Source organism: Erinaceus europaeus, chromosome X (assembly GCF_950295315.1).
Source record: "Erinaceus europaeus chromosome X, mEriEur2.1, whole genome shotgun sequence".
NCBI lineage: Eukaryota > Metazoa > Chordata > Mammalia > Eulipotyphla > Erinaceidae > Erinaceus > Erinaceus europaeus.
This window is the reverse complement of record NC_080185.1, coordinates 69,636,183-69,662,622: the sequence shown is the minus strand read 5'-3', so window position 1 is coordinate 69,662,622 and position 26,440 is coordinate 69,636,183. Positions and strand designations below refer to the sequence as shown.

At 37.4% G+C, this 26,440-nt stretch overlaps 1 protein-coding gene across 4 annotated transcripts in view; it reads left to right on the top strand.

The window, feature by feature from the left end:
* Positions 1-478: 478 nt before the first annotated feature.
* Positions 479-26,440, top strand: part of ZNF711 (zinc finger protein 711) — a 66,780-nt gene continuing 40,818 nt past the window's right edge. The window contains exons 1-5 of one of the 4 annotated variants that reach the window (XM_060182859.1): positions 479-639; positions 1,246-1,323; positions 2,389-2,512; positions 3,301-3,420; positions 3,918-4,022. In XM_060182859.1, coding sequence (XP_060038842.1) covers positions 3,944-4,022 — 79 coding nt within the window. In that variant the 5' untranslated portion in view covers positions 479-639; positions 1,246-1,323; positions 2,389-2,512; positions 3,301-3,420; positions 3,918-3,943. The other 3 variants (XM_060182860.1, XM_060182857.1, XM_060182858.1) reach the window with 3 other exon arrangements.

Sequence of the window (26,440 nt, the reverse complement as noted above, 5' to 3'; positions counted from 1 at the left end):
AATACCTCTTATTGGTCAATATAGTGAGTCACATCTTCGAAGGTTATATATATGGTTGTCCGACACCCATCAGCAGGTCAGTGAGTGACCACTTAGTTATTGCTCCCATGTGCCTCTCTCATTTGGGAAACCTGGAAAACAAAACAAAACAAAACAAAAAAATCTTCCCATGGAAATTCCTCAGGGGCATGCCAAGAAACGGCTCTTAAAGTCTTGCTCTAGCTCTGCTCTTCAGTACCCATTGCAAGAACGCAGGGTCTCCAAGCACAGATCCAGTGTGGAATTTCTAATCTCCTTAATGCGCACGCGTATATCACCTCCTCCACCACGCCCTCCCCTGCACCCCCTCAGAGCACCCCTACCAGCACCGCACCCCCTACCTCTGTCCCCTACCCTGCAGCAATGGTAGTGTGACGTAATGCAACCTCAGTATGTAAACCTGGTTAAAAACCCGAAGGAAGCAGCGGCATACCTCACAGCCACAGAGTGACATTTGATTGGTTCGGTGGAGTCTCAGGAAACCTAATGAGAAGGCTGTACAGATCTACAGCTGCCGCCCCGCCCCTACCCCCCGCCCCCACCGGGCAGAAATCGGAAGAGCGGTCAGAGTCCCACTGGTTGTAGCGATGGCGGCAGCAGGTAAGAGTACTTCTTAGGATAGAATAGAGAGACATGAGTCCTCTGCGCTTGGTGTGGAACTGGTATGAAGTGGACAGACTCGCATCCAATGTTGCAGTAAAGGGCGAGGGAACAATAGAAGTGGAATCTAGTCCTTAAGCTTTCTCTGTCCTCCTTAAGCAGACTTTCTTTTCCTTCGTAGCAGCAGCAGCTGTAGCAACAGCAGCAGCAGCAGCCAGCTAGTGCAGGGACTGAGGGAAAAAAATGTACTGTCTTCTAGATCAGAGCCCCTGAGAGTGAAAGCCTTAGTTGAGGCCGTCTGTGGTTTAGGGTGATGGGAAAATGGCGGAAAACAAAACAGTAAAGAATGAAGCGTCCCTCTGGCATTTTCTCTCCGTGCCCTTTTCCTCCGTATTTCTTACATTTCACCCCTCCTCTCCCCATTTCCCCCCACCTCCTTTTGGTTTCTTCATCCACCAAAATGTTAATCTTGTTACAGGGCAGCTTTTGAGAGAAGGTGGCACTGTATAGGGAATTTTGCAAGCTAGGGAGCCTTCAGAGACTTTTGGTGAGGGGACTGTGCAGAAACTGTCGCCTCTGCTAAAATACCACCATTTTGGTTCCTAGCTTTCTTCCATGTAGTAGGACGGAGGGACCTGGAGAGGATGAGACATTGGACTGCAAGTCTTGTGGTTAACAGCTGTGGTGAGCATCACATCAAGTGAGAGGGAAAGGAAAAGTGATACTTGTTTAGATACTCAGATTTTAACAGTGAAGGTTCTCTTGTGTGATTTCAGATACAGTCACGTTGCTAATATATGAGAAGTGTGTTTTTTATTCCGAATGATTGAAATCTGGTCATGAACTTTGGAAAGGACTTAAGCAAGAAGGTGGTTATGTCCAAAACTGCAATGCTGCTACTTGCCCTTTGTCTCATATCTAGAAAATACTACTTTGATGCTCTCTCACTCTGCTGCCTTAGAATTTATATTTTATCCGGCACGCTATTTACTTCACCAAGAGACTAGGTCCTGAATGAGCTGTTAGGAGAGATGATGAAAATAAAATAGTGTACGTGTGTATGAGATAGAAACACACACACATGCACACACACACACGGGGGAAATGATGTGTATCTGTGTTGATTTATAATTCCATTACAGTGATGGAAACATATTTACTTCAAGCACACTTGGTGGTTACCTCCACTTAATAGAATGTCTTGTGTCGATTCAAAAGCCTCCTTGTATAGTCTCTCTCTCTACATATATATACACACACATTACTGTTTTCAGAACTCATTTGTGATTGATCTTATTGAACCTTCCCATATATCAAAATATGTTCACTGATTTATTTTGTATGCATTGTTTTATTAACCATGATACTTGGATTGTGTGTCAAATTAATCTCACTGTATTGAGTGTTAGTGTATATTTTTCTCTATGAACCTGGCAATAAACCAAAGATCCTAGTTACTTTCCTTTACTTTCCAAAATAAGCTGTTGATTGTCATTTTTAAAATATGCTTTAGAAAAGATATTGGCTTAACCAAGTAGCCAAATTCTAAGTTTAAGAACGTTGCTTATATCAAAGTAGTTACTTGGTTTTATTAGAATGCTTTTCGCTGCTTTGTAGGTGAACAGATTTGAGCACATGAGTCCTTCCCAATCTCACCTTGCAAGTTAGAATGTAAAGAGAGATACTTAAGTTGTGTCAGAAATTGAATTTAAAATGTTATACAATATTTATTTTGATTTTTTATGATAGGTAAATAGAGCATTTTACCAGAGGAAATATCATAGCTCAAAAGGAAAAAAGAAAAAAAAAAGCTGCTGCTGGATTTACTTTAATATGTGAGAAAATCTAGTTTCTTCAAAACACTCAGATTAAGGTGATTATTTATTGTTTTATCTTATTTAAAATTAAATGATTAAAGAATTGTTTTGTTCTATTTTATGATAGTTACTATCACTAAAATTTAAATAGTATTCTGTTTTAAATGATAAAGCAGATGCTTATTGCATTTCAGTTTATCTGAGCACAAGACAGTTTATTGTGAAAGTGCCTGGTCTCTGTTGACTTCATATTTATAACACTTGGCACAGGAAATAACATAATAAAAGGGAAATAAGGTTTCTGAACAATTGCGATTTTTCTCACATATTTTAGGGATTTTATATATTCATGGCTCAAATGTTGATAGAGGTTTACATGTGAGACTCTCCTCCTTATAGCAATAGGATATTAAAAATAAAAGTTATTTTCTCTTACAGTTAACACTAACAGTTTTGTAAGACTTTCTTTAGGGATGTAACTATATCTTTTGCAGATCATAGCTTAATTTATTAAACACTCCTAATTAAATATGAGACAAATGCTTTATACAACTGGCAGATTTTTTGTTGATTAATTTGGGATCACAATATGTATTCAATTGTAAGAAATGTTGGCTGACATCTGATTTTACATTCCAATTTATCTAACTAGATACTAAATCTAAATGATTAAAATATTAAATAAGTCATTTCAAGTGAAAAAAGTTAACCCTTTCAAATTTGCTGTGAAGTTAGCTTGACTTTAATTATTAGTGAAAAATGTTCAATGACAAGTAAACAGTATCAGAGAGAAACACTTTGCTAAATGTTTGTATTTGAATGATTTTGTCTCTGCCATATTTAGGAAGCAGTCATGTTTCTTGAGTACCCCAAACTGTGAGACAAGAGACTGTAGTAAAGTAAGGCTGGAAGTCCTTACTTGCTCAGAGAACTACAGGGCAACTTGGATAGAACATTTTACATTGTAAGTAGAATCCTGAGAACCTGAAGTGAAACACAAGTTTGTCTGCAGATCTTCGCTGCAGGGCTGATCTGGGTCTGGAAGAAATGGATGAGAGCCACTGGATGAAATTCACTAATGCTAGACACCTGAGTCTTCTAGTAATGTATAAATATTCCAACTATTGTGTGTTACCATCTCTTCTTTTTCTTCTTCAATAAACTACATTTTAACTGGAACCTTACTACTGTGCTTTTGTCCATTTGCTTGCTTCTATCACTTCCCTATGGCTCACCATCCTTAATGTATCTTATTCTCTGTTATCTCTGGTTTACTTCTACTTGGCCCTATTTTATTTATGACTATCACATAAAGCATCTAATCAACATTTTTGTTTTTCTTTGTAATGAGATTTGAATACCTAGTTGAAAGGCATTGACTCAGTTGTATTTTTTTTTCTGAAAACAAATTATTGTGTACAAAATGAACTTAAACTATTTTTAAAACCACTTCTTTTACAGAGGTTTCTGAATGAACTTTGCTAAATATGGATTCTGGTGTTGGAAGTCTTGGATTGCATACATCAAACTCTAGAATGGCTCATACCATGATTATGCAGGATTTTGGTAAAGCGTTTTTGTTGTATTTCTTTATCTTCTTTTTTAAATCCACAAAATACCTAATGAACAATATCAACACTAATGAAGCAGGGTAGAATGACAATGAAAAATTGTTCTTTTTCTAGAAAATACAATTTTGAGACTATTATGAACTTAAAATTAGTCTTCAAAATCCAGTTGGATTGAAGTAACTCAGAATATGATGTTATGTCATTAGAAATAAAAATCAATTCACATAGATTGTGTTAACAGTTCTCATATGTAGGAAATATATGAAATTGACATTCTCAAAAATCTTTGAAATGACATTGTTAGTAAGGATATGAAAGGAAGTGTTTTAGGTGAATGAAATTAGATTCTTAAATGGTGATATAAGAGAAATCATGCACAACACGAATGACTACATGCAGATGCTATGTCTTAAGAATGTTTTTGCTAATGGCAGTATTTCTTTTCCAAACAAAGATCTACTTCTTTGGTGACCAAGATTTTTAGTCAGTAGTCTCCTAACAGTTGTCATTTTGAAGAGGATGCAAAGACACCACTGACAGTCAACACAAATTCAGTTTAGGCAGGGTCTATCTGAATTGTAGAAGAAACTAGTATCTGCATTGTAAGATCCAAGGTTGTGGTGATAAAGATTGAAAATGGATCAGAGCAAGACTAGAGACAAATAATAAGCTAAGATAAAAAGTGAGCAAAAATATGACATATTTAAATGTTGTGATGGAGGACTAAAATTGCTAATATTTTTTTCTTTAAAAAATCTTTACACCAGGAATGGTTAGGATGAGTAATACTCACTTGTTTATGTTTAGGGATTTTGTTGAATTAAAGTATGTTTTATGTCTGCATTTGTAATCAAATTCTGAACTCTTAGAAGTCAATATCATATGTGTTTATGTATAATAGTGGATTACAGGGAGATGTGGCAGGGAGATGCGAAACTGTATCTAGGTGTCAACAATTGTACTATAATCATTACTGCCCAACCAAATGGTCAAATATATATTAAAAAGAAGTTATAACCTTGATTTCATATAAAGATGCCCTAATTTTTATATGATAATTTAAGAAATAAAAATATGTTAAACAGGTCTCAACTTAAGCAAACATTTATTAAAATAACAATTGACAGTGAAGTTTTTAATTTTTTTAAAAATTTTTTATTTAAGAAAGGATTAATGAACAAAAACATAAGGAAGGAGGGGTACAACGCCACACAATTCCCACCACCCAATCTGCATAACCCACCCCCACCCATGATAGCTTTCCCATTCTCTAGCCCTCTGGGAGCATGGACCCAGGGTCGTTGAGGGTTGCAGAAGGTAGAAGGTCTGGCTGCTGTAATTGCTTCCACGCTGAACATGGGCGTTGACTGGTCGGTCCATACTCCCAGTCTGCCTCTCTCTTTCCCTAGTAAGGTGTGTCTCTGGGGAAGCTGAGCTCCAGGACACATTGGTGGGGTCTTCAATCCAGGGAAGCCTGGCCAGCATCCTGGTGGCATCTGGAACCTGGTGATTGAAAAGAGAGTTAACATACGAAGCCAAACAATTAGTTGAGCAATCATGGATCCCAAGCTTGGAACAGTGCAGAGGAAGTGTTAGGGAGGTACTCACTGCAAACTCTAGTGTACTTCTGCTTTCAGGTATATATTTTGCAGTAGTTTATGGATACGTGTGAACATATGCTCTCTGTCACAGAAACTGGTGTATATCTAGGTTATGGGACTTTGTTAGAAAGTGAACTACCTGAGATGAAATTAGAGTGTATTATAAAAGGAAAGGGCTCACCCGAGTAATGAAGCTGAAGGGTTGTCATTCCACACGTGAAGTCTCTGGACACAGTCTGACGTGAAGCATGTTGAGGTGGCAATCGTTGCGTTGGTTAGGTTATGATCGGCGGATGCAATATTATTTGTTTGGATTGGGAGATGCATACAGGAAAGTGGGCCCTATCCAAGGGTTCCAGGACTGGGGGAAGTAGGGGCTCTATAGTGGAGATGTGAGGTTCCTGATGTCTTAGGGTTCAAAAAAACAATCGATAGTTAATGTTATCATCACATTATTTGGTAATTGGGTTAACTTTGAAAAGTCCTTTTGTTAGGGTTTGCTGTACAGTATCCAGTATCTTGTATATAACTGTGCTATTGGATGCTTCTAATCTACTTGGTCTAGGCTTTTGAGAGAGTCCGCATATCAAATACACAGCCTATATATTAAAAAGATTCAGTTTGTGTTTTGAGAAACTTTGAGACATACAATTGATTTTCCCCCTCTCATATTAATTAACTACTGATTTATATGTCTACATTTTGCTAGGAGTGTACATAAACACCATTCCCACCACCAAAAGACTGTGACCCATCCCTCCCGCCCACTCTCACCCCCCAATGGCCCAGAAAGCTGCATGTCTACCCCTCACCACTGGGTTTTTACTTTGGTACCCTACTTACAATTTGATAAGTTCCTGCTTTTAGTTTCCCATTCAGATCCTCTTAGACAACTTCTGTTGATGAGTGGGATCATCCCATACTCATCTTTATCTTTCTGACTTAGTTTACTTAACATAATTCCTTCTAGCTCTGTCCAAGATGGGTCAGAGAAGGTGGGTTCATTGTTCTTGATAGCTGCACAGTATTCCATTGTGTATATATACCACAACTTTCTCAGCCACTCATCTGTTGTTGGGCACCTGGGTTGCTTCCAGGTTTTAGCTACTATGAATTGTGCTGCTATGAACATAGGAGTACACACCTCTTTTTGGTTGGGTGTTATGGATTCCTTGGGGTATAACCCCAGGAGAGGAATTACTGGATCATATGGAAGGTCCATGTCTAGCCTTCTGAGAGTTTTCCAGACTGCTCTCCACAGAGGCAGTACCAATTTACATTCCCACCAGCAATGTAAAAGGGTTCCTCTGTCCCACAGCCTCTCCAGCATTTGTTGCTGCTATCCTTTTTGATGTATGCCATTCTTACAGGAGTGAGGTGGTATCTTAGTGTTGTCTTAATTTGCATTTCTCTGACAATCAGTGACCTAGAGCAGTTTTTCATATGTTTGTTAGCCTTTTGGATCTCCTCTCTAGTTAATGTTTTGTTCATATCCTCTGCCCATTTTTGGATGGGGTCATTTGCTTTTTTGGTGCTAAGTTTGCTGAGCTCTTTATATATTTTGGTGATTAGTTTCTTGTCTGATGTAAGGCATGTGAAGATCTTCTCCCATTCTGTGAGGAGTCTCTCTGTTTGTTTAATAGTTTCTTTGGATATGCAGAAGCTTTTCAATTTGATGTAGTCCCATTGGTTTGTTTCTGCTTTAGTCTTCCTTGCAATTGGGTTTGATTCATCAAAGATGTCCTTGAGGTGTAGGTGGGAAAGTGTTTTACCAATGTTTTCCTCTAAGTATTTGATTGTTTCTGGTCTGACATCTAAGTCTTTGATCCATCTGGAGTTGATTTTTGTTTCTGGTGACACAAAGTGGTTCAATTTCATTCTTCTGCATGTTACAACCCAGTTTTCCCAGCACCATTTATTAAAGAGAGCTTCCTTTTTCCATTTAATCCTTTGGACCCTCTTATCAAAGATTAGATGTCCATAGGTGTGGGGATTTATTTCTGGACTTTCAATTCTGTTCCTCTGGAACAGAATTCTGTGTGCCTATTTTTGTTCCAGTACCATGCTGTTTTGATGATGATGGCTTTATAATATAGTTTAAGGTCTGGGAGTGTGATGCCTCCATTTCTGTTTCTTTTCCTTAAGATGGTTTTGGCAATTCTAGGTGTTTTCAGGTTCCAGATAAATGATTGTAGTGTTTGTTCTATTCTCTTAAAGAAGCTTGGTGGAACTTTGATGCGTATTGCATTACATTTGTATATGGCTCTGGGGAGAATATTCATTTTGATGATATTTATTCTTCCAATCCATGAGCATGGGATATCTTTCCATTTCTTGGTATCAGTTTCTATTTCCTTGAGTAGCGACTCATAGTTTTCAGCATACAAGTCTTTAACTTCTTTGGTCAACTTTATTCCTATGTATTTGATTGATTTTGCTGAAACAGTAAATGGGAGTGATTTCTGGATGTCTTCTTCTTCAGATTTAGTGTTTGCATAAAGAAATGCCACTGATTTTTGTACATTGATTTTGTAGCCTGATACCTTGCTATATTGCCTAATAACTTCCAGTAATTTTCTACTGGATTCTTTAGGTCTTTCTATGTATACTATCATAGCATCTGCAAATAGTGAGAGCTTGACTTCTTCCCTTCCAATCTGTATTCCTTTGATTTCTTTCTCTTGCCTGATTGCTATGGCAAGAACTTCCAATACTATGTTGAAGAGTAACGGTGACAGTGGACAGCCCTGTTTAGTCCCCGATTTGAGGGGAAATGCTTTCAGCTTCTGTCCATTGAGTATGATGTTGGCTGTAGGTTTACTATATACAGACTCCACTATCTTGAGGAATTCCAATCTATTCCCATTTTTTGTAGAGTTTTGAGCATGAACGGGTGTTGGATTTTGTCAAAGGCTTTCTGTGCATCTATTGAGATAATCATGTGGTTTTTGGATTTGCTTTTATTGATGTGGTGAATGACATTGATTGACTTACGGATGTTGAACCAGCTTTGCATTCCTGGGATGAATCCCACTTGGTCGTGATGAACAATCTTTTTGATGTGTTGCTGTATCCAGTTGGCCAAGATCTTGTTTAATATTTTGGCATCTATGTTCATCAGAGATATTGGTCTGTAGTTTTCCTTTTTTGTTCTGTCCCTATCAGCTTTTGGTATTGGGGTGATGTTGGCTTTATAAAAGGTGGAAGGGAGTATTCCTGTTTCTTCAATTTTATGGAATGGCTTAAGAAGTATGGGTATTAACTGTTTCCTGAAAGTTTTGTAGAATTCGTTTGTGAAGCCATCTGGTCCAGGACTTTTGTTGTTGGTGAGATTCTTAATAACGGTTTCAATTTCTTTGTCTGTGATTGGTGCATTTCGATTTTGTTGTTCTTCTTGATTCAGTTTTGGAAGTGCATAGGTTTCTAGGAATTGTTCCATTTCTTCCAGATTCTCTAGCTTGGTGGCATATAGTTCTTTATACAAGTTTCGCAGGATTCTCTGGATTTCTGTGGTGTCAGTTGTGATATCTCCTGCGTCGTTTACAATTCTATTAATTTGAGTCTTCTCTCTTTTTTGTTTGGTGAGTCTGGCTAGGGGTTTGTCAATTTTGTTTAATCTTTCAAAGAACCAAAATTTGGCTTCATTGATCTTTTGTATGGTTCTTTTATTTTCGATGTTGTTTGTTTCTGCTCGAACTTTAGTGATTTCTGTCCTTCTGGTTGCTTTAGGGTTCCTTTGTTCCTCTTCCTCTAAGTCCTTCAATTGTGCAGTAAGGTCGTTCATTTGAGCTTCTTCTTGGTGTTTAATATGTGATTGTATGGCTATAAGTTTCCCTCTCAGTACTGCTTTAGCTGTGTCCCAAATATTTTGATAGGTTGTGTCTTCATTTTCATTAGTTAACAAGAACATTTTAATTTCCTGCTTGAGTGAGTCTCTGACCCAGTGGTTCTTAAGGAGCATGTTGTTTAGTTTCCAAATTCTGTGTCTTTTAATAATTTTCTGTTTGTTGTTAAATGTTAGTTTTACTCCACTGTGGTTTGTGAAGATACTTGGGATGATTTCAATGCTCTTGAATTTATTGATGCTGTCTTTGTGGCCTAACGTGGTCTATCCTTGAGTATGTGATATGTGGATTGAAAAGAAGGTGTATTCCAGTTTTTTGGGGTGGAGGAGTCTGAAAATGTCCAAGAGGTCTAGTCTGTCGATCTCTTCATTCAATTCTCTTGTATCTTTATTGGTTCTCTCCTTTGTTGATCTGTCTAAGTGTGAGAGTGCGGTATTGAAGTCTCCCACTATTATTGTATTACTATTGATGTATTTTTGAAATTCTTTCAGTAGATGCTTAATGTATTTAGATGGTCCCTCGTTGGGTGCATAGATGTTAATAATTGTTAAGTCTTCTTGGCTGATTGATCCTCTAATCATTATGTAATGTCCTTGCCTATCTTTTATTACTTTATTTAATTTAAAGTCTATCGTGTCTGAGATGAGAATGGCTGTTCTAGCCCTTTTTTGTGGTCCATTAGCCTGTATGATAGTTTTCCATCCTTTCACTTTAAGTCTGTGTTTTTCTTGTTGTGACAGATGGGATTCTTGCAAGCAGCATATGGTTGGGTTATGTTTTCTGATCCATCCCCCCACCCTGTGCCTTTTGTTGGGTGAGTTTAAGCCATTGACATTTATTGATATTACGGATTTAATGTAGTGCCATTGTTCTAAAAAAATTGTTTGCTTTGATATATTGCAAGTAGTATAGTGATGTTCTTGTTTGTAAGAGGTCTTTTAGAACCTCTTTCAGTGCCGGCTTGGTGATGGTTGCCTCCTTTAACTGTTGTTTGTGTAAGAAGGTTTTGATTCCTCCATCTAGTTTGAATGAAAGTCTAGCAGGATATATTATCCTCGGTTGAAATCCTTTTTCATTCAGGGCTCCATAGATATCTTGCCACTCCCTTCTGGCTTTTAGAGTTTGAGTGGAGAAGTCTGCAGATAATCTTATGGGTTTTCCCCTGTATGTGACTTTTTGTTTCTCTCTTGCAGCCTTTAGGATCCTTTCTTTATCCTTACTTCTACTCATTGTGACTATGATGTGTCTTGGTGTCTTCAGGTCTGGGTTGATTCTGTTTGGGACTCTCTGGGCCTCTTGAATCTTGATGTCCTTTCTGTTATTCAGGCCTGGGAAGTTTTCTTCTATTATTTCCTCTAGAATGTTTGCTACCGCTTCCTCTCTTTCTTCCTCTGGCAGGCCAAGTATACGAATGTTACTTATTTTGAGATCATCCTATATGTCTCTGTTGTTGTTTCAGTGTCTCTCAATCTCTTTTTAAGCTCTTTCACCTCTTTCTTAGTTTTCTCTAACTCATCCTCTCTCTGACTAATTCTGTTTTCTGCTTCTGTTAGTCTGCTTTCCCTTCCCTCAGCTTCTTTCTTCATTACAGCAATTTCAGCTTTCAGTTCTCTAATTGCCTCAAGATAATCAGTATTTTCCTTGGGGGTCTCAACTGTTTCCCTAATACTGCCATTCCTTTCCTCCAATGTTGTTTTCATTTCTGTGATTAATAAGTTTATTATTGCTTGCATACTTTTCTTTTTTTTTTTTGGCTGGCGTAAGAAGCCTTCTGACACTGGCCATATGAACCTTGCTATAGGGAAACTCTCAAAAATGCAGTCAGTTGACTTCATCAGCCATCATATCCTAAAGAGTAACTGAGAATGAGTACAAGGAAAATGCTGAAGCTTGCATACTTTTCTTATCTATGGTTACTTCTGGCTGATTTGTAGTTTCTTCTGGGCTCTTGTCTTCATTCATTGGAGTAGCTGTTTTTTTTTGTTTTTGATCTACCCATTTTTTTTTATTTATGTGTTTTTTTTATACTCTGTTGTTCCTCAGTTGTTGTGTCTTGAGTACAAGTAACACTTTACTAAATACCTTTATGACAATTGCACTCACCAACAGCCGGAATTACAGTAGCAACTGAAGTAAGTATTGAAGTAGTTTAATCGTTACCAGTTAGCTAAACAATTTCTCCAGTCCGTGAAAAAATAGTAACCAAATCCCAGTGAAGAAAGAGAAAAGAAAGAGAGGATAGCAAGAATAGACAGTTATGTAAATCTACTATCCACTGTATATTCTAGGGGTAACAAGAGGGGAAAGGGAAGTAGAGCAGAGATACACACATAGAGAGTCCACTCTGAGTCAGATTTCTTCCCCAAAATAATTCACAAATTCAGAAAGGCAAAGAAGAAAGAAGTGTATGATAATATTAAAAAAAAGAGAGAGAGAGAGAAACAAGAGAGAGAAAAGGGAGAAGATAAGAAAAAGAGTTGTAATTGAAGAGCAGTGCAAGGAAATTCCCAAATGTGTATCAGTGAATTCAAAAAAGCACCCTGTTTGGTGGTGTGGGGTACCCTGCTAGGAGCTGGTCCCCAGGGACTGCTTATGGGTGGGGGAGGAGGTATGCTTGAAAATTAAAAGGAAGAAAAAAGAATTTTTCCCCTATTCTAATTCTTTACCCAAATTAAGTTATAGTCACCTCCTTGGTGTCACCACTAGGACCCCTTATTGGCTCGCCTGCTAAAGGCATAAAATCCTACTGTTTCCAGGAGATGTGTTCGGAGCTCAGAGGCTAGCAACTTCTCAGTCCGCCATCTTCCGGGAACCCCCCCCCTCCAGACTTTTTTAAAGGATTTCTCGAAAATGAAAACTAGCTCCAAGTCCTTTGATCCAATGAGAGCTATACTTAAGAAGTCTTTGGATCCGCCCTCAGGGTCGTGGTGGTCCCTGGAGACTCCCAAGAGAAAGCCCCCAAGCTATAGTGCTCCCTCCGGGTCCTCTGCCGGTTGCCCAGCAACGCTCTGCAACCTGCGGAGGAGCCGCCTTCCCAGGCGGAGGACAATGCCTGGTGCACCCGCCTTGCCCACTGCCGCCTGGGAAGTCTGGAGCAGCCCGCCCGCTAGTCCATGCCACCTTTACTCTAATTCTTAACCCAAATTAAATTATAGTCACTTCCTTGGTGTCACCACTAGGACCCCTTATTGACTGGCCTGCTAAAGGCAGAAAATCCTGTTTCCAGAAGGTGTGATCAGAGCTCACGCTGCTAGCAGCTTCTCAGTCCGCCATCTTCCTGGAACCCCAAAGTTTTTAAATTTGTATTCTTCTGTGCTTAGTTCATTTGCTGCCCATTGCATTAATTCTAAAATTTTAATAGAAATTAGATATATTCTCTTTAAATTTCTGTTACCACTAAAACATAATACATATACCTGTGTACTTTTGTTGTGTAAGTGTAACAAACACACACACACACACACACACACACACACACAACTTCAAGAATTAAAAAAAAAATTTTGGTCTTGGAGTTTTGTATACACATAAGTAGAACATGCCGAGCAAGTATGCTAAGTTACATGAAATCTCTAAATTTTATAAGATTCTTGGTTGGGGTAATATTGGGTTGTCAGACAATTCACGACATTTTTTTTGTATGCAAAAATGCCTAATGTTAGGACTTTTCTGACTGTGCAATATACAGAATTTGATACATTAATATTAAATTCTTTAGACTAGTTTACTTTAAAATGTGTTTGCTTTTTTAAATTTTACATTCTATTTTACATAATAAATCTGCTGATATCATCATCTAATGGAATTCCCCGCTAGAGTCTGAGCCACTGTGAAGCCAACAGGTATTTTTTGTTTGTTTGTTAGATTTTATTGGTGCTTTTTTACTGTGTTGCTTCGACATTTCAATGGCAAAATATCTTTAGTGGCCTTAGATAGACCCTACACAAATTTAATATTGTGGAGGAAATTCCAGGTGCTTATTTAGTGCGATGATTTTGACTAAATGAGATACCTTCAAATGGCTTATTTCTTAATGTCATTAGATTATTTAGTTGATTTCACACTTTTAAGTGATTCTTTTCTTATTGCTTATAATTTGTTACCTAATGAAATCAGTAGTTAATAGTACTTAGTACTGCTTGTTTATATGCTTTAAAATTTAAGTGAGTGATTGTGGTAGCTATTTTTACTCTTTCTCAAGCTGTTCCGTTAGCAGTGACTCACTTAGTTAACCCCATAAATTTATTTAAAAATAGCCTGTAGAGTTAGTTTAGCTTTTCCTTCATATATTATTGTTGATGAGTCATGATATTAATAGTGACTACTGGTCTCTGTGTTAATTCACTTCCATAATGAATTGGTTGATAATAGTGAACTTTGGGGCTATGGAGATAACTTACTCAGTAGAGCATATGTCTTATGTGTGCAAAGGCCCTGTGTTCAAGCATCACATAAGCGTATGATGGCTGGTATATTGGGAATTCTATGTGGATAGTGAAACAATACGATAATGTTTCTCCTTCCTCTGTCTCTTCCTTTTTGTTCTCTCAAAAAATGAATAAATAACTGGCTAAATAGTTCATTTGGATAGTGTGGTGCTATAGTATGTGTATAAACCAGGTTCAAGTCTGCCTCCACCACTTTGGTGCTATGGCCTCTTTCACCCTATTTCTTTATAAAAAAAAATAAATAAATAAGAAAACAGTAAATTGGATTAAGAGACCACTCAATTTTGTGGCACATGTGTGAGGCTCTGGGTTTAGTTTTAGTAGCAAATAAAAAATAAAAGTAAATAATTTTGGTATAACCTGCTTTACCAGCTCAGGAAGATAGAGTCCTTCATGAAGCAATTTACACTTTTAGAAAAAAATGCATTGTTTAAGGCTTTGTTTCTGCAAATTTTCTAAGCAAGAATTTAATATAATTTCAAAATCTTAAATGTCAATATATACATACACATATACATTCTCTCCAGGGTTATTGTGCTAGCACTATAAATTGTGGGGCTCAGTGCTAGCACTACAAATTCACTGCTCCTGGTGGCCATTTTCCAATTTTTTTGATACACAGATATAAATTGAGAGAAGAGGGCGAGATAGAGAGGGAGAGAGAAGATAGGCAACTGCACACCTGTTTCACCTCTTGTGAAGTGTTCTCCCTACAGATGGGGAGCTGGGGGCTCCAACCTGCATCTTTGTGTGTGTCCTTGTGCTTAGTACTCTATGCACTTAACCTGCTGCACCACCACCCTGCCCCCACATATGACATTTTATAAAGCAGTATATGTGTATGTGTATATATATCCTTTAAAATATATTTATTATTGGATAGAGAGTGGAGTGGGAGATAAATGGAGAGAGACAGTGAAATACCTGTAGCCCTGCTTAACCACTCATGAAGTTTTTCCGCTACAGGTGGGGAATAGGGGCTTAAATTTGGGGCTTTGCTCACTGTAATGTATGCACTTAACCAGGTACACCACTGACTGCCCCCTAAATAAAAATCTTTATGATATTAATTAGTTTTCCCTTCCATAACTTAACTGTTTTTCACATGGAATGTAACAATATTTATTTACCAGATCACTGGTCTGACTTAATGGTGATGTTAGAGATTAAACCTGGGAATGTTTGTTGTATAAATCACCATGTTGTCTTCTCAGCCACAAAATGAAAATATTATATATGAGATAAATATGTTCAGAGACATTTGTGTTTATAATACATATTATACTATACTAGATATATGTGTGTGTATTTACACTATTAACTCACTTACTACAATAACACTTTTTTATTTGTGTTTTAACTATGTTCCCTTTCCTATCTGCCTCCAATGATGACATTTTTAAAAAATTTTATGTAACTGCAGGATAATATCACTTCACTTTTTTCTTTTTTTTTTCTTTCTTTTTTGTTTGTACGTAAACACCATTCCCACCACCAAAAGACTGTGTTCCATCCCAACCCCCCCCACCCCGCCACGCTGGGAAGCCCAATGGCCACCCTCCTCATCATTTTTAAAAATATTTATTTATTTATTTCCTTTTTGTTGCCTTTGCTGATTTTATTGTTGTTGTATTTATTGATGTCATGATTGTTGGATAGGTCAGAGACAAATGGAGAGAGGAGGGGAAGACAGAGATGGGGAGAGAAAGACAGACAGCTGCAGACCTGCTTCAATGCTTGTGATGCGACTCCCCTGCAGGTGGGGAGCCAGGGGCTCGAACCAGGATCCTCATGCTGGTACTTGCGCTTTGTGCCACATGCACATAACCCACTTGGCTGCTGCTCGACTCCCTCTGTTTTTCATTTTTTATTTGTGATTAATGATTGGTTACAGTGTTGTATGATTAAGGGTATAGTTTCACAACCAAAGTTCTGTGTCCCTCTCCTACTTCCCAAAGATAACTACCACAGTTCTCACAAAGTCTTAGAAACATTACCCAAAACCTAAAATGTAATATCAGTACATTACTGTCAACTAGATTTCAGCTGTATGTATCAATAATAAATGTCAAAAATAAAACGTCCCTTTTTATTTATTTTTTAAATTACTTTATTGGGAGATTAATGTTTTACATTCAACAGTAAATATAATAGTTTGTACATGCATGACATTTCTCAGTTTTCCACATAACAATAGAATCCCCACTAGGTCCTCTGTCATCTTTTTGGAACTGTACTCTCCATCCCCCCACCCCAGTCTTTTACTTTGGTGCAATATGCTAATTCCAGTTCAGGTTCTACTTGTGTTTTCTTTTCTGATCTTGTTTTTCAACTTCTGCCTGAGAGTGAGATCATCCCATATTCATCCTTCTGTTTCTGACTTATTTCACTTAACATGAATTTTTCAAGGTCCATTCTAGATCGGCTGAAATCGGTGAAGTCACCGTTTTTAATAGCTTCCATTGTGTATATATACCACATAGCTTCCATTGTGTATATATACCACAACTTGCTCAGCCACTCATCTGTTGGACACCTGGGTTGCTTCCAGGTTTTGGCTATTGAAAATTGTGCTGATTAGAACATATGTGTACACAGATCTTTTTGGATGGGTGTGTTGTGTTCCTTAAGATATATCCCCAGAAGAGGAATTGCAGGATCATAGGGTAGGTCCATTTCTAGCCTTCTCCAGACTGCTCTCCACAAGGGTTGGACCAATTTACATTCCACAAGCAGTAAAGGAGGTTCCTTTGACCCTGCAGTCTCTCTAGCATTTGCTGCTGCTACCTTCTCTGATGTATAACATTCTCGCAGGAGTGAAATGGTATCTCACTGTTGTATTTATTTGCATTTCTCTGCCAATAAAAGACTTGGAGCATTTTTTCAGCCTTTTGTATCTCTTCTGTGGTGAATATTCTGCTCATGTCCTCTCCCCATTTTTGAATGGGGTTATTTGTTTTCTTGTTGAGTTTGGCAAACTCTCTATATATTTTGGTTATTAAACTCTTGTCTGATGTATGGCATGTAAAGGTCTTCTCTCATTCTGTGAGGGGTCTCTTTGTTTGGGTAGTGGTTTATTTTGCTATGCAGAAGCTTTTTAATTTTATGTAGTCCCATAGGTTTATACTTGCCTTAATCTACTTTGTAATTGGATTAATTTCATTGAAGATGTCTTTAAAATTTTTGTGGAAAAGAGTTCTGCCAATATTTTTCTCAAGTATCTGCTAGTTTCTCTAAGTATCTGCTAGTATCCAAGTCCTTGATTCACTTGGAATTTCCTTATGTTTTTTGGTAAAATATAGTGGTTCAGTTTCATTCTGCATGTTTCAACCCATTTTTTCCAACACCATCTGTTGAAGAGACTCTGCTCTCCCAATTTAGTAGTCTGGGCACCTTTGTCAAAGATTAGATGTACCTAGCAGTGGGATCTTACTTATGAGCTCTCAATTCTATTCCACTGGTCAGTGTGTCTATTAATGCTCCACTACCAAGCAGTTTTTATTACAATGACCCTATAATACAATTTGAGATCTGGGAGTGTGATGCCTCTGGTTTTGTTCTTTTGTCTAAAGATTGTTTTGGCAATTCTAGGTCTTTTCTGGTTCCAGATAGACATTTGTGGAATTTGTTCTATTCTCCTAAAAATGTGGTTGGGATCTTGATGGGGAGAGCATTAAATTTGTAAATGGCTCTGGATAGTATATTCATTTTGATGATGTTAATTCTACCAACCCATGAACATGGAATATCTTTCCACTTCTTTGTGTCTTGAAAATTGAAAAATTTCCTTGAGTAGAAACTCATAATTTTCAGTATACAAGTCTTTCACTTCTTTGGTTAGGTTTATTCCTAGATATTTTATTGTTTTTGTTGCTATAGTAAAAGATTTCTGGATTTCAACTTCTTCTAACTTAGTGTTTGCATAGAGGAATGCCACTGACTTTTGAATGTTAATTTTGTGGCCTGACACCTTACGTTATTGCCAGATGATTTCCAAAAAATTCTTGCTGTATTCCTTAGTTTTTTTTCTATGTATACTATTATGTCATCTGCAAATAGGGATAACTTGACTTCTTCCAGTCTGTATCCCTTTAATTCATTGCTCCTGCCTGATTGCTATGGTAAGAACTTCCAACATTAAACTAACTTTGCATGCCTGGGATAATCCCCACATGGTCATGATGAACAATCTTTTTAATTTACTGCTGTATCTGGTTGGCTAGAATTTTGTTCAGTATTTTAGCATCTATGTTCATCAGAGATATTTCTCTGTAGTTTTCTTTGGTTGTGTCCCTGTCTGCTTTTGGTATCAAAGTGATGTTGGCTCCATAGAAGCTGGAAGGGAGTACTCCAGTGTCTTCAATCTTCTGGAAGACTTAAAAGTACAAGTATTAGTTCTTCTTTGAAGGTTTTGTAGAATTCATTTGTAAAACCATCTGGTCCAGGACTTTCATTTTTTGGGAAGGTTTTGATAACTGTTTCAATTTCATTAGCTGTGATGGGCCTGTTCATGTTATCCACTTCCTCTTTACTTAATTTTGGAAATTGGTAGTTATCTAGGAAATGATACTTTTCTTCCAGGTTCTCTAGCTTGGTGGCACATAGTTGTTCATATAAGTCTCGCATGATATGTTGAATTTCTGTGGCGTCTGTTGTGATATCTCCTATTTCATTTACTCTGATTTATTTGGGTCTTCTCCCTTTTTTTTTTGTGAGTCTGGGTAAAGTTTTGTCGATATTGTTCACTCTTTTGAAGAACTACCATTTGCTTTCGTCGATCTTTTATATGGTTTTCTTATTCTGAATATTATTTATTTCTGCCCTAACTTTAATGATTTCTGTCCTGGTTGCTTTAGGGTTCCTTTGTTCTTCTTTTTCTAGGTCTTTAAGATGAGCAATCAGGCTGTTTATTTGTGCTTTTTCTTGTTTCATAATGTGTGCTTGTATGAATATGTACTTCCCTCTCAGTACTGCCTTAGCTGTGTCTCAAATAGTTTCATAGCTTGTGTCTTCATTTTCATTAAACTCTCGAAATATTTTGATTTCTTCCTGTATTTCCTCTTTGACCCGGTAGTTGTTAAGAAGTGTACTGTTGAGCTTCCACATTTTGGGACTATTACTAATAGTGATTTTTTAAATTGTTAAGCGTTATTTTAATTCCACTGTGGTTTGAGAAGATGCTTGGGATGATTTCAATGCTCTTGAATTTGCTGATGCTGTCTTTGTGGCCTAACATGTGGTCTATCCTTGAGACTGGCCCATGCGGACTTGTGTAGAATTTGTATTCCAATTTCTTGGGGTGAATGATTCTGAAAATGTCCAATAGTTCTAGTTTATCTATCTCCTCATTTAGCTCCCTCATGTCTTTATTGATTTTTCTGCCTGGATGATTTTTCAAGTTGAGCGAGTGGGGTGTTGAAGTCCCCTACTATTAATTTCTTGCTCTTAATATATTCTTGTAGCTCTGTCATTAGATGTTTGATGTATTTAGATGGTTTCTCATTGGGTGCATAGTTGTTAATAATTGTTAAATCCTCTTGATTGATCCTCTGATCATTAAGTAATGTCCATCCCTATCTTTTTAAATTTTATTTATTTTAAAGTTTATCAGTCACATATGTTCCTGCCTTTTTTGTGTTTCCTGGTTATTTGTGGTTTCAGGTAACTTTCTGTACCATTTATTCAGTCCTTTTAACAAAGTTCATACTGTGTTTGATAGGAATTGTATTGAATCTGTACATTCCTCATGGTAAGATGGTCATTTTGCTGATACTAATCTTCTAATCTATAAGCATGGGACAGCTTTTCATTTTCTTGTGTCTTTTTATATTTCTGTTTATAGTGATTCCTGGTTTTCAGTGTACCAGTCATTTGTCTCCCATATTAAAGTTATGCCTAGACATTTAATTAATTTTGATGCTTTTGGAGATAGGATTGCTTTCATGATCTGTTCCCTTTCTAGTTTATTACTTGCACATAGGAGCACTTATTTATACATGTTAATATATTTTCTAGTGTTTTCTAAGAGTTTTTTACTGGATTCTTCTGGATTTTTTGTGTATAATGTCATAATGATGACTTTCATTTTTCTTTTCCAATTTGTAATCCTTTTATCTCTTTCCAAATTGACATAGCTAGAAATTCCAAGACTATGTTGAATACAAGTAGTGACACTGGACAGCCTTGCTTTGTTTCTGATCTAGATGGCAAATATTTTTCATTTCTCTCCGTTTGGTATGGTGTTAGCTATGGGTTTCTTATAATGTTTACTAGATTGAGGTATGTTCCCTCCAATCCCATTTTTAAAAGTAGTAATCTTAAAATAATGTTGAAGCTTGCCAAAGGCTTTCCCAGAATCTATGGAAATAATCTTTAATTTTTTTTTTTTTAGTTTTTAAATTTCTTATTGTTATATGGAGAATTACACTGTTGACTACATATGTTGATGCACTCTTAAATAGCTATGATAAATCCCACTTGGTCATGAGATGGAATTTTTTTTTTAATGTACTGAATCTAATTTGCTAAATTTTTGTTGAGAGTCATAGTGTCTACTTTCATAAGGGATATAGGCTTGTAGAATTCAGTTTTGGATTTTTTTGTATTACTTTCATCTTTTGGTGTTAGGATGATATTGGCTTCACAGAAAGTATTAGAGAATATTCCTATTTCTTCTATGGTTTGGGAGAGCTTGAAAAGTACAGGTATAACTCCTCCTGAAGGTTTTATGAAACTTACTGGTAAAATCACCTGGTCTTGTGCTTTTGTTTTGGGGGACATAGTTAATTACTGTTACAATTTCTTTATTGTTACTGGTCACCCATAGTTTCTAATTTCTCTGGAGTTAGTCTTAGGAGGCTGCATCAGTCTAATAGCTTATCCATATCTTCCAGGTTATCCTGTTTGGTGGCATGTAATTATTTGTATAAAGAGCTCATGATCCTTTGGGTTTCTTTGGTGTTTGCTGTGGTTACTCTCCTTTCATTTACAATCTTATTATGATCTTCTAGCTTTTTATTTCTTGTTAGTCTAAGGCTTTTTTTTTCTCCTGTCTATTACCTTTTTTGTTGGAGAAGATTCATATCAGGTGTTCATACCTTCAGGTTTATATCTAAGCCAGTATTTGAAAGACTGTTACCAGTAAGCTGTATGCATATTCCTCAAACATAGCTGGGTTACTGAGAAGTTCAACAACAGCTCCCTCACATAAAGTCTTAACTTTATATAGGAGAAAAAGGTCAGTAGGCTACTGATAAGCAGCAGTCATTCATATACTAAGTTTAAATATACTTTAAATTTCAGTTACCACACCACACTATAATATGTTTAAATCCTTTAATCCTACCCCTTTGAATCTACAGTTCCTGGTGTTTTGTAAATCTTGTTAATAAAAAGACTCAGGACCTGAAGGAAAGTCTTTTGCTGAACCATGCCAACTACTTTACTGATGCATGCATGCTCAGTGAAAGGCAATGACTTTCAGACCACAAACTTATCTTTCTGAGTAATTTTTTGGGTATCCTGCATCTCTGTCCTAATTTATGTTTTTTCTATTATTTTTCTTACTTTGGGTTTCTTCTGTTTTCCGTTGCCTGCATCTTAAAGTGTTAGGTTAGATTACTTATTTGAGTTTTTTCTTGCTTTTTGATATTGGCCTGTATTAATATGAGTTTTAATACTGTTTTTTCTTTTCTTTTTTATTTTAAAATTTATTAGTGAGAGAACAAGTTTTTTTTTAAATTTTTTAATTATAGAAAAGAAACATTGACTAAACCATAGGAGAAGAGGCGTATAACTTCACAAAAGTCCCACCACCAGAACTCTGTATCCCATCCCCTCCCCTGATAACTTTCCTATTCTTTAACCCTCTGGGAGTATGGAAACAAGGTCATTGTGAGGTGCAGAAGGTTGAAGGTCTGGCTTCTGGAATTGCTTCCTGGCTGAACATGGGCATTGACAGGTTGATTCATAATCCCAGCCTGTCTTTCTCTTTCCCTAATGGGGAAGGGCTCTGAGGAAGTGAAGCTCCAGGACACATTGGTGGGGCTGTCTGTCCAGGGAAGTCTGGTCGGCATCATGCTAGCATCTGAAACCTGGTGGCTGAAAAGAGAGTCAACATACAAAGCCAAACAAATTGTTGAACAATCATGGACCTAAATGCTGGAATAGTGCAGATGAAGAGTTGGGGGGGGCGGGTATCTCTGTTTTGTAGATAGCTAGTAGGCATATTTTAGTTGAATTCCAGAGGTCCTGTGGCTATACTAGTGTTTTTTTTTTTCTGTTGTTGTTAGTTTTGTTTTGTATTTTTTGCCTGATCCTGAAATATGATATGTATTCTAATTATTGTCTGGGGAGGTGATGTCATGGCTGGCAGAAGGACCAGAAAGCTGGATCAGGGAAGAGAGTAGCTCCCAAATATGGGAAAGGTGTATAAATATTGTTGATTGTAAACCCCATTGATTTGATGTGATCTGGGGCTGATTCAGCTTAGTAGCCTATGTGATCTCTGCATCCCTCTAGATCTGAGCTCACATTCTGTGGTCATAAGTAGGAATGTTCCAAGCTGCCCCATATCAGGACCCATCTTCCTCAGGTGTAGCATAGAGTATATTGTCCATCCTCCCTTCGGAGGATGGAACATTCTCTACCGTTGTTGATCCAAGTTGAGGGCAAGGTCCTATGGGGGGCCCACAAAGGGGTCTATTGTGTTGTTCCTGATAGAGATGACTGGTAACAATGGAGAGAGGGATTTGTTCAAGGCCTAGGCCTATCATGTCTGTTTGGGAATCTCAGGACTCCCCGACTAGGGCCCCAGCTGATGGGGTGGCCTGATATTAATTATAGAGTCATCATTAAAGTATGCCAGTCTCTTGCCCTTATTCAGCTTTTCCAGTCCTTGCTTTGATGAATTAGGTTTGGAGTGAGTGAGAGAACTGTAATAGGAAGTAGGTGACAAGGGTATCTAAGTCTAAGTGGACACTATTTCATTATGAACTTTATACTGAGTCACTACAGACTATTGTGTATTTTTGCTTTCAGGTATATATTTTGCCCTAATTTATGGATACATGTGAACATATGCTCTATCTTAGGGGAGCTGGTCTATACCTAGGTTTGAGGACTTTGTTAAGAAGTGAACCTCCTGGACTGGAATTATAGAATCCTATGAAAGGAAAGGTCTTACGTGAGTAATGAGGCTGCAGGGTTGACATTCCATTCCTGACATCTCTGGACACAGTCTGAAGTGAAGCATGCTGAGGGGGTACTTGTTGTGTTGATTAGGTTGGGATCAGTGGATGCAATATCATTTGGTATGAATTGATAAATGCATGCAGGAAAGTGAGCCCCACCCCAGAGGTTCCAGGACTGGGGAAAATATAAGCTCTATAGAGAAAGTGGGAGTTTTCTTCTGTCTTAGGATTTAAGAAGACAATAGCTAGTTATTACTATAATCACATTATTTGGCAGTTGGGTTAGCTTTGAAATATCCCTTTGATAGGATTTGATCTATCATACATAATGTCACCATAATTTATGTTCTTTGACATTATTTGTATATATCTTTGCCACTGGTTGATTCTGTTCTCCCTGGTCTAAGTTTTAAGAGAGTCAACATAACAAAGACTCAGCCTATGTATTAAAAAGACTCAGTCTGTGATTTAAAAAGTTTGAGACATTCAATCAGTTTTCCCCATCTCATATTAATTAAATAGTGATTTATCTGACGACAGAATGATAGGAGTGTACATAAACACCATTCCCACCATCAAAAGACTGTGTCCCATCCCAACCCCCCACCACCACCCTGTGAAGCTGAACATCCACCCTCACCCTCAACCCAGGGTTTTTACTTTGGTGCCCTACTCCAAATTCAGTCAAACCCTGCTTTGAGTTTCCCTTTCTATTCTTCTTTCTCAACTTCTGTTTATGAGTGGGATCATCAAATACTTATCTTTATCTTTCTGACTTAGCTCACCTAACATAATTCTTTCTAGCTCCATCTAAGAAGGGTCAGAGAAGGGCGGTTCATTGTTTTTAATAGCTGGTTAGTATTCCATTGTGTATATATACCACAACTTTCTCAGTCACTCATCTGTTGTTGGGCACCTGGGTTGCTTCCAGGTTTTAGCTATTACGAATTATGCTGCTATGAATATAGGTGTACACATTTCTTTTCTGTTGTGTATTATGGAGTCCTTTGGGTATATCCCTAGAAGAGGAATTACTGGGTCATATTGAAGGTCCATGTCTAGCCTTGTGAGAGTTCTCCAGACTGCTCTTCATAGAGGCTGGATCACTTTACATTCCCACCAGCAGTGTAGAAGGGTTCATCTGTCCCCACAGCCTCTACAGCATGTTTCTGCTGTCCCTTTTGATGTATGACATTCTCACAGGGGTGAGGTGGTATCTCAATGTTGTCTTTATTTGCATTTCTCTGACAATCAGCGACTTGGAGCAATGTCTCATGTGTTTGTAAACCTTTTGGATCTCTTTAGTGAACGTTCTGTTCATATCCTCTGCCCATTTTTGGATGCGGTCATTTGCTTTTTTATTGCTAAGTTTGCTGAGCTCTTTGTATATTTTGGTGATTAGTCTCTTTTTTTAAAAAAATTATATTTATTTATTTTTCCCTCTTGTTGTCCTTGTTTTTTAATGGTTGTAGTTATTATTGTTGTTACTATTGATGTTGTTGTTATTAGATAGGACAGAGAAAAATGGAGAGAGGAGGGGAGACAGGGAGGGGAAGAGAAAGACAGACACCTGCAAACCTGCTTCACCGCCTGTGAAGTGACTCCCCTGCAGGTGGAGAGCCAGAGGCTGGAACCTGAATCCTTATGCTGCTCCTTGAGCTTTGCACCACATGTGCTTACCCCGCCATGCTACCACCCGACTCCCGTGATTAGTCTCTTCTCTGATGTATGGCATGTGATGATCTCCCATTCTGTGAGGGGTCTCCTTGTTTGTGTGATAGTTTATTTTGCTGTGCAGAAGCTTTTCAATTTGATGTAGTCCCATTGGTTTGTTTCTGCTTTAGTCTTTTTTCCCTTGCAATTGGGTTTGTTTCATCAAAGATGCCCTTGAGGTTTAGGTGGGAAAGTGTTCCACCAATGTTTTCCTCTAAGTATTTGATAGTTTCTGGTCTAACATCCAGGTCCTTGATCCACTTGGAATTGATTTTTATTTCTGAGGAGATAAGGTAGTACTGTTTTTTTTCTATGCTTCATATATTCTGATAACTTCTGTCCTGATTTTTATGTTTCCATCCATTTTGATTCCATCTTCAACCCAGAATTTATTTAGATGCATGTTTTTGATTGCCTATGTTTTGAGCATTTGTCTGACTTTCTTCTTCTTCTTCTTCTTCTTTTTTTTTTTGAAAGCATGATATTTGCCATAAGAACATACAAGTAGTGATGTCAAGTATATAACAACTCAAAAAACTTCCTATTTTAAAGCTGTGTCTACTTCAAATACTTGTCCTGGAATTTCAAAATCACACATTAGTTAATGGAGAGATTGCTTCACTGTTCCTCTGGGTAATGGGTGGGTTACAGAGCTACACAAAGTGAAATGAAACATTAGAGTAACTTCGGATTGTAATTAAAGTATCATATCTTTAATAGTTATGTCTTGATAGGTCATTACACTGGCCTTGACCAGTTATTGTGTGCCTGGCATGGACAAGGTCATTGCTTTCTATGTCATTTCATTGCATTGATGTATAAAATATCTTTTGCCTTTTAAAATGTCATTATTCTATATTTTTTATGTTTTTGTTGTTCAACAATGAACCTTGACATGAATATGCTTCAGAAATATAACTTAAGGGCAGGGGTAGATAGCATAATGGCAAAGACACTCTCATGCCTGAGGCTCTGAAGTCCCAGGTTCAATCTCTTGAACCATCATAAACCAGAGTTCAGCAGTGCTCTGGTTAAAAAAAAAAAGAATATAACTTAAGATGAATATTTTAATAATTTAGATATTTTAGTTTCAAGTTACTAGTAAGTTTAGTCTTTTAAATAGTTTTTTTAACATTTTATTTATTTATTTGAGACAGACAGAAATTTAGAGGAAAGTGAGAGATAGAGAGGGGAAACACCTGTAGCACTGCTTCACCACTCATAAAGCTTTTGCCCTGCATGTGGGGACCAGAACCATGAACCTGAGTCTTTGGGCGTTGTAATATCTGTGCTCAACCTGGTGTAACCCAACCCAGCCCTCTTAGTCTGGCCTTTTTTTCCCACTGAGTTCTGAGAACCATAATCCCATTCAGAAATATTTGCCTTTCTCAACATTTCCAAGCCCTCCATTTTGCTATTTCTGCAAAGTATATTTTATTTCTCTTGGGCTTAATTTATACTTTTCTTGCTTAAAGAAATTAACTAGTGGTTTAAGGGATATCTCACTGCATAGAGCACCTGCCTTGTGTTCTAGCCATTTATGATTGAGACCTTGTATGTGAGTTTTAGGGTACCTTGAGTTTAGTTTAGCTCGGTTTAGATTGTGCTGCGTCCT